We start from the raw sequence: 16,169 nt of genomic DNA, 5'->3' as shown, positions 1-16,169 counted from the left end.
TCTTTCAGGTCATTGATAAAAGTGTTATATAGCTCATGGACACGAACCAATCCCTGAAGAACTACACTGGAAATGCAAATCATTTCTCATTTACAATTACATCAAGAAATATCAGTTAGCCAGTTTTAAATCCACTTAATGTGTGCCATATTGATTTTGTATCATTTTAGTTTATTAATCAAAATATCCAGTGGCATAAAATCAAATGCTTTACAGAAAATCTAAATATATGAATTCACCACTATCACTTCTTTAAGCTCAGCTGGAAATAATACTCCACAATATATCAAATCAGGTTGAACTTACACTCTTTTTCTTCTCGAGTGAGGAGAATTACGTTGTTTTGCAGTAACGTTCAATGTATACATGTTATTTTCCCCCAATCCCGTTTACTTACTCTGAGTAAAGCCATGCATTTAAGTGTAGAGATCTGTTGCTCTTTATAGCTTCAGTTTTCCAAATAACTTTCTGTTTCTAGCCCCAATCCTTTATGTACCTGCTCTCCTTCTCTCAGAAGGACTATTCAGCATGAGTGTAGTAACACAGATTCAAAAGATATCTGACTTACAAAATTTGATAAAGAAGCATCGACAAGTTTAATTTCTGCAAGCTGGGCTTTTCCTGGAATGGCAAAGATTGATTTTTAAGCTTAGTTCCAATTAAAGTAGTTCCTTCATTAAGAATCTTTTCTGCCAGCTCTCCTCAGGAACGCAAAATAATGAAAAACTTGCACAAAACAATGAAACCCTGAACAAGAGTTGCACCATCTCAGTTACTCTTCGTCCCCCTCTATTTCCAGCTGATCTCTTGGCTACTATTAAAAAGCACTCTCTCTATTAATAGATATGACTTTGTTATTAGCTAAAACCTACTATATTCGTATTACAAACCTAATTGACACTTAGATTAACAACAGTGAAGTATATAGAGGAAAAAAATCATGAAGAGCTTTTACCTGTGGATCTTTGAAATACATTTCATACAACTGAATGGTCCGCCGGCTTGCTTGACTCCCATGATACACAACCACATTCAACTCTGTCCAGGTGCGGAACTCCCTTTCCCAGTTGGGAATTGTGGACAACGGTGCAATAACCAAGAAAGGACCATGGATTCCTTTCAAATATATCTCATAGAGAAACGTAATGGACTGGATAGTCTTTCCCAACCCCATTTCATCTGCTAAAATGCAGTTTCGTCTGAAAACAATAATGAAAACACAGTCTGAATGATTTATTCCTAACACAGAAAATCAGTAAGGAGCTAAACTGAATAAACCAGAAATTTCTAGAATGGCAAGTTTACACTGAAGAGACGTAATAATCTTTTCACATTTTAAATAAATGTTATGATTTGTGATGCAATAAGCACGGATATATCCATTTTATGTACCTCTCAAGCTGATGTGGGGGAAGAAGGGGCAGCAGGGGTGTGCATGAACACATATATACAAAAGCATTTGCCACAAGAATCTATCTGAAATATTCATGTTTTATGTAACATTGTTATCCACCCAAAATTAGTTTGCATATGACTCCTGCAGCAAAAAAATGAGACATGTAAATAATTCTAAAACCTCGCTTTAGAAGATGACTTTAAAAGGTTATTGTTTCAAATAAACTATAAAAGCTTTTCCAAAGCAAGATTCAGCAGTAAGCAATATTTTACTTACGTGTTGTACCAATTGAAAAGAAGCCAGTTTACTCCCTCCAACTGGTATTCCCTGAGTTTGTTATTGTTTTTATACTCCCTGGAACTCTCCGATTTCTTCCAGTCGTCGGCAGGAGGTCGCTCCTGTTTCAAATACAGCAAATCCCATTAGTGGTTTCTAAAAGACCACATTACTTTACTATTTTCAAATAAAATCCTCTATATGGAGCCAATTCTTACCACACGCTCCATTTCTGGCTCCCTAGACATCAGTTTTTCAAATTCTTCAATCTTAGCTTGGTCGATGTCTTGCTTGAGCTCCCAAGTGCTGTCTTCATAAGGCAGCGAACACCATTTCACCAGATAATGTGTTACAGGCTTTGTTAAGACAAAAATAGCATTACGTCACAATTTTAAAAAGAATAAAAGTGTAATCATTTTTACAGGAGATCCGCAGGCTAGATACAATTCAAAAAGCTTTACCAGACCTGAAAGTCTGAATCAGCCAAAAGCATAAGCAAACAGCAGGCTGACACCTTGACAACCTAACAAAGTAAGATGAGAACGCAGGGAATGCAAGCTTACAACCAAAATGAGCACAACACTACATTTGAAATCACTAAGGTTAAAACTAAAATTTAGAAGTAAAACAATATTCATTTTCCAACTGTTAAAATTTCTATGCTTTACCACATTTTTAAACAGTCAACTGTTTTTTCTTGTCAGTGTCCAGAAACTTCCCAGCAGGCAACCCAAACACCACCATTCACTGATAGAGCAATATGGAAACACTGACACTGTCAGTGAAGCTTTCTATTCTCCCAGGACCAAAAAGGAGTCTCCTGGAAGACAAAGTGACCTTGTTCTGCAGAAAAAGTCACTGAAGAGTAAGAAACAGTGAATTCAGAGCCTCTTCTGCAACAGATAGACTAAATAATGTCTAAACCACTATGACATTTAGCTAAGATTCTTGCATTTTCATTAAAATTCTCTTTTACCTGCATGGACATCATATTTCTACAGCATTAAGTACCACCTTAGACCTACCTATGAGAGATTCTTTTTTTGGTGGTGGTTTTTTTTTGTTTTGTATTTTTTTAAATATGGGAAACTTATAAATTTGGAATTCTCACTTAAACCCCTTTATTTTAAGGAAACTGCTGTACTAGCCAATGTTTTCTCAAATATGTTCCTATTTTCTACACACGTACATGCTGGTAGCTTCTGAAGTGTTTAATACATTCACATTTCTAAACAATAAATTCTAAACACAATGTGTATGTGACTACAAATGCTCTAGAAGTTTTGTTTACCTCTCCATTATCATCTGTGCTACGTGAAAAATCCAGGATTCGATCAACTTCCACGTAATCTGGATTAAAAAGCTCATCATCAATCTGTTCAAGGAGAGAGGCAAAAATATAAGAGATATCTCTATTAGCTCTTCCTGAGAGGAAAAATTATTATATATTTCACCAGGCAATAATATTTTGGGTCACGGTGACACAGAATTTATATTTGGCAAACTTCAACATATTAATTGAAATGCTACAATTCAGCAAGATCATTCCCCGTGAGGGAATCAGACTTCTCAGACTTTGTTAACTGGGCCTCTTAATTACTGTGTGAAACCTTTTACTGTGAGAGAATGTTTAAGAATATTTTAAATGAAGTGTGAAATTACAATTCACTAATGAGCAATCAAAAAGGCTTATGGCATCCAATGCATTTAGCATTCTTGAAAACTACAGCTTGCAATAAAGAAATTAGAGCCTTGTACACTAAGTGCCTTTGGATTATTTTAACTACAGGAATCGTCTAACTGCTTTATAAGCAAGATTCAAAGATTATTATTTCAAAAACAGAGAAAAAACACTGCATGCATACACAGTTTCACCAAAAATCACAATTTATGCTCTTTCTTATGCCTTCAACAACTTAAGAGGATTCTCTTGTGTACTAAAGTGTTGGGTTTCATTTTATACTTTTAAGATCCCCTTCAACAGAAAAGGCAGACAAAAGGACTAAAGAATGTATATTTTGATAGCTTTTTCTAAAGAACAAATTTCAAGTATTTACAATAACTTGTGACCCTCTTGGAAACAGATTTTAAAAAGAAAAAAAAATAAAACAGAAGCAATTCCAGGCATCTTCACTTAGAACAGATGTTAGATTTTACAACGCTGCTGCTTAATGACACGATATACTATACTGTCTGTGATTCTAAATTTTCAGGTATTTATTAATTTCTTTAAAAACTCAAATATCAGAAGTCTTGAAAGTTAATTTAATCTAGTTCTTTGGGCATTAGTGTTATATGATGCACCCTATGTTATGATGTTATAGGTGCCACCCTATTTTATAATCATCTCAAAGCATCTTTGGATGCTCTGACAGTGTTTATAGATGTTCTACACTCTCCTAAAAGCACAACCCATTGATTCCTCCTCCCCCAAATTCCTGTAAATTTTATCAAAATATGTCAACTGGATGCACTTTATGAGAAACCCATACTGACTTCATGGAAGTTTTCAATTTGCAACAGGTTTTGTTTAGCTTGAACTATATAGTATAAATAAATAAATACAGTAGCACATGAACCTGGGCTTTTTTCCTCAAAAGACAGCATTTTACTGAAAGGTAAGCTTTCAGAAACACAAATCAGCAGATCTGGTCTTTTATTGACAGGACCCCTGCCACACTACTGCTTATGGCTCTAAGTGAAATTAAATTGATGATAAAAAGCTTAGAATCCCTAGTGAGCAGCAGTCCATAACACAGAAAAATGTGATGCATTTTTCTGGCAAAATCAGCTCCTGAGAAAAGAGACCTTGTGCTGATTCACTAAGAGTCATGCTTACAATGCAAACAACTAACCACTCTAAGAAAAAAAAACTATAGTAAAAAGTATGAAGTCAGGATAGATCACTTGAGTTTCATAAACTTGCAAGACTTGGACCAAGCATGGTTATACTTTATACCAGAATGAATGCTACTGATATATTACACAGTTGTTCAAAATCTTCTGCTTGTATACAGAACGAGAATTCATAAGAATATCCCTTAAATACCAAAAAGAAACAAACAAATAAATCTTACTTCTGAAAGGAATTTGTTCTGGCCCTGTTTTGCCTTAAACCGCTTAATCTTCTGCTGAATTCTCTTGTCTTTGTCCAGCTCTTCCACAGATGCCCACTGACAATGAAGGTAAGAACTAGAAGATGAAACAGAAAATCTTACTCAGAACTATGTTTCCATGGCACACTCCTCTTTATCTTGCTAGTATGGCTAGATCTTTCCAGCACATTGTAGTGCCATGCTTGGAAAACTGGACATGATCATCTTCATCATACAAGTTATTAACAAATCATCTTTACTGGAAGTAATTACACTTACTAATGCAGAAATTTGCCAGTAAATAAAAATAACTCCCACTCAAAATTTAAATACATACTCCATACATTTAGTGTTTGGCACAAAGCTAAGATGATTTTTCTTGGGCATACTTAAAACATAATTACTATACAAGACATTTATCATAAATGTCACTATTTAATATCACATCCTAGCAAAGAGCAGCGTTTTTAGAAGGTAACAAAAATATGCAAACATTTCAAATACTAACGTGCTACACACTGTTTTTGTGAGAACAGCATTGTAATTAAAAGTCGCATGAGTCAATTGAAGTTTTAACACTGAAAGAAAAGACAAACCCTTGTAAATGCAGTTCCATGGCAATAATTCATCTTTAAGAAAACACAAAGTAAGGAACAGCATCTCTGCCAAAATGACTAGTCCTACTTTATAAATTTAGAGTCTGCCAAAAGTTAATTGCTAAGATGTCTAAGACACAAATAGTTAATACAAAAATTACATGCCAATGTAATAAAACTAAACAAAGCATAATTAAGCTGTTAAACATCACACAATAATCAACATAGTGCGAAAGGTACAAAGGTGGCAGCATATTTAAAGTGAAGTCTTCCTTCTGATCTGCGGTTAGCTGCAAGAAACTCACTTTAAATGAATTTCTCTCTCAGATGGAAAATTTGCTAAAATTAAACAAGATATGCTATTTTTCTAAAATAAAAACGAGCTTATCCAGCTGTGAAGTATCTTATTTTAAATACTGATTGCATTGCAGTTTCAGAGCCCAGAAGTGAAACAACATGCTGCTCTCACCACTGTTACATCCCTCTTACAGAGGGGCAGCTAGCTGCTGGAATATTGGAAGCCATCTCATTTGTTATCTTAGACATATTGTTGAACACAAACCTTGTTTTTGAAACAACGTTAAAGGTTATTTTTGAGTAGTCTCCAGGCATGTTACTCTACAGCTGCAGTTCGATCTACACAGCTACACAGGTATGTGCTCATGAATCTGCATACATAATGAGCCTCGAAGTTTTTAATAGCAGAGCAAGTTTACCTATGGATTTCATTTTGGAGACAACACAAATTAGGACAATGCTATGAAACTCACCACCACCAGTGCAAAGTATTTCCCTGTTTATTTGCCACTGTTTTGGATTAAACCTTTGGATTAAACCTTAGAAATGTTTGAAGTTGGACAATAACAGTTATATCATTTACAAAATCAGTTTTTAAAAAAAACATTTGGAAATTATGTGAACCTAAAGATAGCAGTAAAACCTGTAACTTTACTTACAAGTTTTTGTACTTTACATAGAATTCCTCTATTTCTACCTCCTCTCCGTTCTCCATCTACAAGAAAAGAATTGTTGAAATGTGAATTAAACCATGGAACAGCTCAATTTAGCTTATGATTAAAACTAACCAAAATACATAATATGGTCCCCTCACAGAGAGACAAGTAGAGGTGTAGGAAAGCTTTTGTGGAGCGAGGACATGGGTGAGGAGTTTCCTCCAGCCTACCCAAGTACACACTGCACTGCTTACTACAACTTCCAAGACATGAATCATTCGAACTCCTCCCTAACCACATGCAGCTTCATTCACAACCTCACCCCAAAGCTGGCTTTCTGCCAAACCCACAGTGTTAAGTAGAAGCCAAGTGTACCATTTTCTCAGGCAGCAGCCAATTAGCAACTGCACTCCTGAATGCCATATGTATTATTTTTGGCTGGCTCATGGCAACTTTACATTGTGGGTTTTGTAATGTTTTAAAAAAGAGTTTTAAAGGGGGTTTATTCCCCCATATAGTTAATAACTCCAAACAAGAAGCCATATAAAACTAAACCTTATACCTCTGCTACAATTTTAGTGCATCAGTGTTCATGGCTTTAGTTTTACTCAATGGTGCAATTAAATTCACTCAGGCAAGATGTCTCACATACAGAGCAGCCAAATTAAATTAACACCCAAAACCTACATTTAAAGCAAGGTTAAAGTTCTGATATAAACCAGTAAAACCAAGGGCGTTCAGTGCTAAGGGTTGAGACTACCCTTAACTCATCCCTAGTGCCAAAGTATTGCATAACATATGGCATGTAATACTTTGTTGAATTACTCCTGAACCCAGCCATAGGACAAACTAAGGACAGTGCACCAGGCACACGTTTAGAATTCAGTTTATGTCACAACATTAACGATTTGTGTTTACTAATGAACTTTGGAACAAATTTAAATAGAAGATGATTTTCTGTTTTACTTACTTCACCAGGGACAACAACATCTGTAATAAATATTGTATGTAGTGCTAAACAGACAAAACTGTTGACCCCTCCCTAAGTCAACATCCTACATCTTTTATTTTATTTTTATATATATATATATAAAGAGAGGAAAAAATACATATATAGAAGACAGACTACTCTGGAGGATGAACTGTCATCTTCCAAATTCTCTCTCAAATGAAAAGTTGCTAGACATTACTTTCATAGCAGTGCATTTAAAGAACAACAGCAGCAACTGTATCAAACTCTGTTCTAGCACAGTACAGAAAAAGTTAATGCATTCCTAACCCCTTATTTACATAGTATTCCTTCTCTTCCAGACTAGCAAGGGATTTTATCATTTTAGCATTTATATCACTCCAGTACAGTCTGCTTGTGTTCCTTTCTAGAGAGAGGAGCTACACCAGCTTCCACCTAGTTCTCCCTGAAGAAATGGAAGAAGATAAGGTACTCCTGGTGCTACTTCTTGATCTTCTTGAATCCCCTGTTGAAGTCAAAACTATGCCCTAACCCTAAATACAGGGAAGAAGCTTCTCTGTCACTTACAGAGATACTGTCGAAGGAAGGAATTTGAAGACCATCAAGATTTTTTTTTTAAACAAGAAATTTAAAAAGGAGTGTTTCTCAAGAAGGTATTCATATTTAGAAGTCAAAACTGTATTTAAAAAAAAAGTATTAAAAAATAGAGATCACATTATCTGAATCTATTCACTACCCTGAGGCAAAACTGGTCTTTAAGAAGTCATCCCTAATTTTAAGACTTTTTTTTGTTTTCTGAAATGTATTATGGCCAAGTCTCTTTCATCGGTTTTAAATCAGAATCCTTTGCGATACATCAATCCTGAAATGACACCGTGGTTAAACACCTTTATATAAAGGTTTCATATCAGCCAATTTAACGCCCCTCAACAGCATTTCAGCCAAGTGTATCTTCTGTCAACTGCCAACTTAGTAACAATAATTTACAATGTAAATCTTGATAAATCCTGTAACTCTCATGAGTAAAACGTACTTTTGTATTGTCTAATAGGTAATAACTGGTCTATGTTATTATATGTTCTATGAGTGTGCAAAGATTCACCTAAATAAAAATCTTACTCTGGCATTCACGCCTATGGCCAAAAAAAAATTCTCATCAAGTTACAATCACCAGCACTCAAGTAAGGTTTAACAATACATCAGTTTAGGATACATGAGACAGAAGCTTACGCCTTTGACGTCACTGTCCAACACCCACTACAGGTACTTTTACATTAACCAGGTAAAAAGGTGAGATAGAACATTTATGCAAAATTCTCCCCAAACTGATTATGCAAACATCCTATAATAGTGCACGGCAGACCTGGGTAACGCAGGACACTTCAAATTATCATTGCCCAGCTGCGACCATAATTGACAATCTGATCCACAGTCTCAACAGACAACTGAAGAAACGAATGATCCCTTCCTTCAAGCAAATACTTAAGAGCACACAATCCTGCACTGCCATTGCCACAGAAGTGATACAGTAATACTTGCAAATGCAAAAGTTATTTGAGCAAGCCACTCGGGTGTAAAGTAAGAGCTTAAAACAAACAGAAATATCAACTGGTAGAAAGACAGCAGACAGAACACACTAATAACAGGTGCAAAGCAACACAAAAAACAATCTCCTCAGTTGATACACAGCACTACATTGTGAACTAATCAGTTTGTGGAAGACATATAGGCATTCGTGCACAGTTCAATTAGATCTAATTCTCACCACGTATTGGTAAGCAAAAAGAGAAATTCAGATGTGTAACATGCAGGTATAATGTTCTACAAACTCCACATCTTTCCATAATATGTGCTATTTGTGCTGAACAGCATATTTAGTTCTAGCCATTCCTTTTCAAAGTTGAGGAGCAGAAATTCAAAGGGGACTGAAGCTGGCCAAGAAAATAATTAGAAAAACATAATTTCCACACACAAAGTAAAGACAACAGGACTGTGATGGTTTGGAAAGAGAGTTATACATGTACTTAACACTTTATGCAAGAGGGAAGAGTATTCACAGAATTCAAAATTCCATGTTAAGCACAACAAGGAAAAACATCGTCTTTTACGTTTCAAACATGAGCTAAAGTAATTTTTACCTTTTATTCTGTACATTTCAAAAATGTTTGCAAGTACAGTGCTGCATCATATCTGGTAACTCCAAAACTAGACTAAGGCTATTTTTGAGAAAATCAGCACAATTTTATGCTAAGAATACTACTCAAAAAGCGTAGTCATTATCTAATGTCCTTTACTTGAACACAACATCTTTGTTACAACCTAATCCACTGAAAGGTTTCCTAGTGAAGCCTTTCCTCATGTTTATTTTATGCACTGGTCCTGATCGCAGCAATTTTACTTTGATTAGTAATCTAACAACCAGGGTTTTGATGACGTTAGTAAGAGTGGAAAAGACCTTTAATAAAAGCACAGTTGGATACTTCAGATGTTAAATATTAACATCCTGAAATCCGTTTTTTTTTGTTTGTTTGTTTGGTTTGGTTTGGTTTTTTTTTGATTTTGGAGAGGTGGTTTGGGAAGAAGAGCAGGGAAAGAAGACACATCCCTCAAACCTGCAAATATAATCCATAAAAAAACATTAAAGAAAGAGCTCAAAATAGAGCTTGCCTCCAGCAGAGCTTGCAATCAAAGACATGTAGGCAGCAGACCAACCACTTCCCACAAACTGCAGCAAAATACACACTCCCCATGAGTAATCACACCTTTGTTTGCAGGGGAGGGGAAGAAGAGAAGAATAACTGGGGAAAACCAGCTTCCAGTGTAAAGACATTTATGAAAAGGCCGCATTCTCCTCTACTGCCTAGTAGACCATCAGGACAACTAATTACTGAGTTTATATTACACGAAGTTTATCTGAAAAATAAGCCTATGGTTTGAAATACAAAATATAGATCTAGATCACAAAAAAAAGCCCACGAGGTTTTGTGATGTGAAAGCTGCAGGAACAGGTCAAACTCAATCACAGCCAGTCATGACATTGCATGAATTTAGGTTTACAAAGCCATTAATGATGTTATGACAGTAGTAATAAAATTTAAACAACAACAACAACAAAATCCCCCTGCCCCCAAAAACCAAACACCACAACATTAAAAAAAAGAAATCCATGAATAAAGGCAACTTTCCGTCCCCCAGTATGAAAATTAACGCTTTGAGGAAAATAAATATTTCTGGTTACCCAAGATCAACATGAGTGCCGTATCTATATTAATCAGACAGTTTTCTGCCCAACTGCAGTACAAGTCAGAGAACTGGCTACACAAAAGTCTAGAAAATATAACAACGCCCTTTTTGGAACAAGTTCTTTTCTATGTCCTACTCAGAGTTTAATAGTTTGAAAGTGCAAAGGCCAATCAAGTTGTGAAGCAGACTAGAAGAATCTGTAAGCAAAATAAGAACATAACTAGCAAGCAGGGCAGAATTAAAAGAGATCCACACAACTAAAAAGAGAGTGTTTCTTTCACCATCTTAGCATAGTGACAAGGAAGATACTAACCACCTGTATATGTAACATTGTTGATTGCATATAAAGTTCTTTTAGCTGCCAAGCACAACCACTACCAAAAGATGCAAAAATTTTGGGCAAGGATTTTTCTTTACCAGAAAAGGCACAAACTTAGGACACAGGAGAGTCCTCTCACTTCTCAAACTCCCATGAAACATCACTCCAAAGTGAAAAGCACCATAGATTTCTCCCAGGTATGTGTATTTGCAAAAATCAAAATTCTCATCTGAAGAAACTCAAGAAAAGAGTGGAAGACGTTTAAACAAGTAATCTGTTTTGTATGTGTCTATCCAAAAGCATGCTAAATACCATCTAAAGACACTTTCAGGGAACCTCCTCTATTCAATAAAACAGTTTTTCAATTTGGAATATCTGTGATATTTTAAGAACTTAATATGAGGCTTCAGCAGAAATATGCTTAGCCTGTTTAAAAATATGGGGGGAAGGGGTTTTGTTTTGCTTTACCTTTTTCTTGACTGAACGGCTACTCATGATTTTCTCCACAACAGGACCTTCAGCATCAGCAGATTCCTACAATATAAATACCACACAAGAGTTATGGGAGTGCATCTTTGTTACTTAAAGACTTCTTTCATTAGAAAAACTTCAAATATTTTTTTTGCAACAGGAGTTTAATACACAGGAGGACTTTTTCCCCCAGCATGAGAACTGAGAGGATTCAAATAGATTTAATACCATAATAAAGGATTGAAGGATACCTAACAGAACTCTAGCTCTCTCACTAAGGCTGACATGCACAGACAGATACACAGATATAACCACATGGGCAGTTCATGTCTCCTAAAATAACACATCTTTCAGCACCATACAGCCTAAATATTAGACAATGTTCAAAAACTCTAGCTGACTGTGCAACTGTGCACATGATAGCCATCAAAATAGCCTGTGATTCTCTATCACACTATTACATTAATTCACTGTTATAACTGCAGGCAAACCTACCAAATTCTCCTTCTGATAAGACACAATTAACAATGGAGGTCACATACAGTATTTCACAGGGCTTAACAAATTGCCAAATGAAATACCAAAAAACATGTATATATTCTCCAATAGGTCATCAGTTACTTAAGTGAAGTAGTTCTTTGAAAAAGCACTACAAAACAATGAGATTGTTACAACAGTCATTCCTACATTATTACCCCTCATCTTATTCAAACTATTTTATCCATCATTTACATTGCACAGAGAATAAAGTGTACCCTGCTGGGTACTACAAGGTAGTAATTTCATAAAGGGGTTCTTATGGTGCCTAGCAGCAGGACACAAGCTTGAGTGGTTTACTAAAGTCACAGAAGCCAGACCACTGAATTCACAGAAGTAAATTCAAGACTCCTAGCAGTCCAGTTTAGGTTTCCTTTACATAGAGACCATTAATTTCAAAGAACTGTCTCAAAGTGCGTATCATCAGCTCGTAAACAAAGTCATGAATTAATATTCTTTAAGAAAGTAAAAAGCTAACGCCTTCTGGCACACTGTGCCAACCATGGATGAATATCACTCAGGAAAAGGGCCCGCATTTGAACTTTGAATGTTACCGTTACAGCCAGTCTGTTCACATCTGACCTGTTGCTCTGACTGAGAAGTATTTGAAGGAGAGTCTCTTCCAGCAGCATCGGCATCATCGGCCTCCTCATCTGAAATCTTGAACTCCAGGTCTTCTGTATAACGCTTCCTCTTCACCTGTCTGCTGGAGCGTCGCTTCTAAATGGAAAGTATTGGTGTTTTTCATGAGAAATAGAATTGACAGATTGCAGAATAACTGAGAAAACGTCTTCATACTTCTTGAATACCCTAGTGTGTAGCAAGCACTATTATTTTTACAGCACCTTGATATAAATAGTGGAATCGAGATATCACTATTCTAAATTCCAACCTGTTAGCTGCTTTTAACTTCTGTTTAAAAAAAAAATACCAAGTGAAAAAAAAAAACCACTTCATGCTTGTTTCGAGTTGGAAAGTGGTATTTTTTTTTTGAGCATTACTAAAACCATGTTAGGACATCAAAAAGCATATCTCAGAAAGCAATTAAAATACAAGAAGTTGCACCTCTCAATTCACGGCTACATCTACGACACACTTTGACAGATGGTCAATGCAGGAACCAAACACCACCTTTCCGCAGCAAGGCCCACAGTGTTGCTAAGCAGTGACAACACACTTTCTTGCTCTCCCCCTCTGCCCAGTTGTACCCAGATTATCTTGTAGGGGAGATACAATGAAACACGATTTCCTCACTCCACTGACCCAGCACTGTTGAGAAAGACATCCTGCAGCACAGCATGGGAAAAGACCCCAAATAGAGGAGAATGAAAAACTTGAACCACCCTGAACTGAAAACATGTTTTTTCTGTGTCCCCATACCCTCATCTCCAGTATGAGAGAAAGCTTCAGAGAAACTGCAGAAAACAATCTGTAAAATACGCAAGCATGCATTTGACCGAATTTGCAACTTGACATTCAGTGCCAGACACCATTTTCTGCAACAATAAAATCCAAATTCCCAGATAGTCTGCATCAGGTTATGTATTTTTAAAAGCTGAGTGCATATGCTGTTGAAAGAAACTGCCAGCTGAGACTCAAATATCTCAATGGACTGATTTACATATATTAAAAAAAAAAAGATGTTGAATATCAACTGTTAAAAAAACATCTTTATGAATTGATATACTACTTACTTTTACATCTTTCTCAGCTTAACATCCATCTTCACTGGTACATGCAAATACTTATGTAGCTTGTTTAACAGATCTATGCACCCAGGTCTCCTCATTGTACATAGACAAAGTCAAATATTTACTTTTAGATAGTTAATCATACTTTTTAAAGCACAAATATCTGATGCACTTCACAAAATCAGAAATTCTTTAGCTGAAAATTAAATTTTTGAGCAAAGGTTAAGTTTACATCACCCTTTTAAACAATGGTGATGTGGCTTCTACCTTTAACATAGTAACTTATGGGGGTTTCCACAAAACAGTATTTTTATACTATAAAATAGATACCACTTGGAAAATTTGGACCCTTGTTTCCATAATCACTGTTGGGAAAATATAATTTTCTTTTGGCTCAATAGGTTAAGTTTTACCATTATTTTTGGTGCCAAAAATCTCTACTTCCATTTCCGAATAGAAAGGATGCCTAAAACGTAATCATAATCCTCTATTTGATTTTTATTGACTTGGTTAGCTTCCTGTTTCCTCTAATGTCCACATGAGGCTTTGCAACTGTTATGCATTGTTGTCAGAAACTGTGCATACGTTTACCTGCATCAGATTATCTTTTACTCATTAACTGATCTACAGGTGGAAAGGTAATAGGCTTGATAATAGAATACAAAAAAAATCTGTATGGCAACACACAAAAGTAAATATTTTTCCTCTCTAACGATAACAGTGCATCACTGTGCATTACTACATAAGATCCTTACAGAAGACTCAGTATTTAACACTAAGAATGAAACAGTGTTTCAGACAACTGCATAATATCAATCTCTGTCGGGAAATGCATAACAAGTTTATTAATTCTCGCTGTCGCAGTGTATATGGTTGTAACCCTTCCCTAAGTTTCACAAAAAAGTGTGGGCGCAGCATAACATGGGCAGTTCAAGAAAGCATTAAGAAAACAAAAATTACCTGAAATACTATATTACATTTAATTAAGAGTGATGCAAATACCCTAACTAAAAGAAGAAATATTTCAAATGTAGAATTTATCATCCAACTGAGCTTCACAAACAGAATTTTTTGTCCCACTACACTGAAAACAAGCAAAACATGCACATATATTGAACTGCAGACAGAATCATCTGCAAATTAACCCAAAACACCATCAGCCCCAAAAGTTTCTTCTGTATTTTTTTGTCAGCACCATTATCAGGCTAAGAGAGACTTGTGGCACAGTACAGAAAACTTATTCTTCAAACATTTTAACCTTTGCATGGTCTATCTCAGCTTTTCTAATTCAGAATACATGGCTGGCACAAATCAGAAGTAACACTCTTTTCTGTTGCTGCTTTTGTTTTTAACTAGAATACATTAGGTTGCTCACATTTCATTACACTCTATATCCTTCTGGAAAATAGTAAGAGAGAAGGCATGAATGATGTTTGTGTTAGGACAGAACTGTTTGCCAACCTTTTCACCAAGCTGCTTTGACCATTCTCAAGTGATCATCAGTCTTGACATCTCTCGTAACTAGAAGCAACACATCCACAGCCTGATACGCAATGGATGAATGCAATGGATTTCAGTAATACCAGCATGACTATTTAGGAGTCTCATACTTCGTCCATCACAATTTGCCTCTACCCCTTCATGAGGGAATTCAATTTTATTGCCTACTCTGACCACTGCCAGCAGAAGCAAGTCAGGAGCTGACCACTTCTTAACATGGCTAATGACAGAGCACACACAAGTTGTCACATATGCTGTTTCTGTTTCCAGATTTTCTTTACATGGAATTAAGTTTGGACAGAAAGTGATAGATGTGCAGTGGTCGAGAAATAACCACCATTAGCCGATGACTGGCAGTCCTGCAAAAAGGCCCTTCATTTTTTAAAGCAGCGTGGTTACAAGTCCCTGACACGCACATTTCTGATATCCTGCTTTGTTATGTCTTATTTTTGATTTCAGAAGGTTTGCAAAGCCAATGCAAGAAGAACATGAGGCTTATAAGCAAGACCTCATAATGGCACATTAAGCCTACAGAACAGAAAATTCAGCACCGTAATTGAAACAGTGATGGAAGAGAACACGTGAAAACTCGGCAGCACTGTACCCATATCTGCAGGTAACAAGACTGCAAAGCGAAATCATGATGAGGAATACTTGTTTTACTAAAATATTCACCACTGTGATTTCCAGTTCTCATCTTCTTGGTACATCATTCTAAACAACACAGAAAATACCTGAATATCTCTTATCTCTGCAACAAAGACTGTGAGAGCTAACATTTTATACATCTGAATTGTCAAAAGCTACATTGAACTTGAAAGATAGCATTACCTGAACCCCTGGGTCATCTTCATCTTCTGGATGAGGTGACGGTGGCGGAGTTTTTTCTAAATCTGAGTTTTCAGAACCTTCCTTTCCCTTGTTAATCTTTTTCTTCGCAGCACTAGTTTCTGAATCTGGTTTCTTGTTACTGAAACAGAGGTATTTTTAATCAATATTTGTACAAAAATATAAGCAAAAAGTGCTTAACAAAATTGTTAATCTGTGAGATGCTTGTTTTCAGTGACTTCATTAATTTTCAACTGCCTTCCTTATTGAAGTATTGAAACATAACTGTAAAAT

At 35.9% G+C, this 16,169-nt stretch overlaps 1 protein-coding gene across 3 annotated transcripts in view; it reads right to left on the bottom strand.

Annotated features, from left to right (window-relative positions):
• The window catches only part of CHD7 (chromodomain helicase DNA binding protein 7), a 133,609-nt gene that overhangs the window by 36,013 nt on the left and 81,427 nt on the right, over positions 1 to 16,169 (bottom strand). For all 3 annotated transcript variants that reach the window (XM_068395840.1, XM_068395842.1, XM_068395841.1), the window contains exons 4-12: positions 15,879 to 16,017; positions 12,439 to 12,576; positions 11,317 to 11,382; positions 6,320 to 6,375; positions 4,750 to 4,864; positions 2,964 to 3,047; positions 1,891 to 2,028; positions 1,673 to 1,794; positions 956 to 1,199 (exon numbers count right to left, since the gene is read on the bottom strand). In XM_068395840.1, the coding sequence (XP_068251941.1) occupies positions 956 to 1,199; positions 1,673 to 1,794; positions 1,891 to 2,028; positions 2,964 to 3,047; positions 4,750 to 4,864; positions 6,320 to 6,375; positions 11,317 to 11,382; positions 12,439 to 12,576; positions 15,879 to 16,017 (1,102 nt within the window). The remainder of the gene's footprint in view (positions 1 to 955; positions 1,200 to 1,672; positions 1,795 to 1,890; positions 2,029 to 2,963; positions 3,048 to 4,749; positions 4,865 to 6,319; positions 6,376 to 11,316; positions 11,383 to 12,438; positions 12,577 to 15,878; positions 16,018 to 16,169) is intronic.

Source organism: Nyctibius grandis, chromosome 3 (assembly GCF_013368605.1).
Source record: "Nyctibius grandis isolate bNycGra1 chromosome 3, bNycGra1.pri, whole genome shotgun sequence".
Classification (NCBI taxonomy): domain Eukaryota; kingdom Metazoa; phylum Chordata; class Aves; order Nyctibiiformes; family Nyctibiidae; genus Nyctibius; species Nyctibius grandis.
The sequence above is the reverse complement of the archived record's forward strand: the minus strand, read 5'-3'. Positions and strand labels throughout refer to the sequence as shown.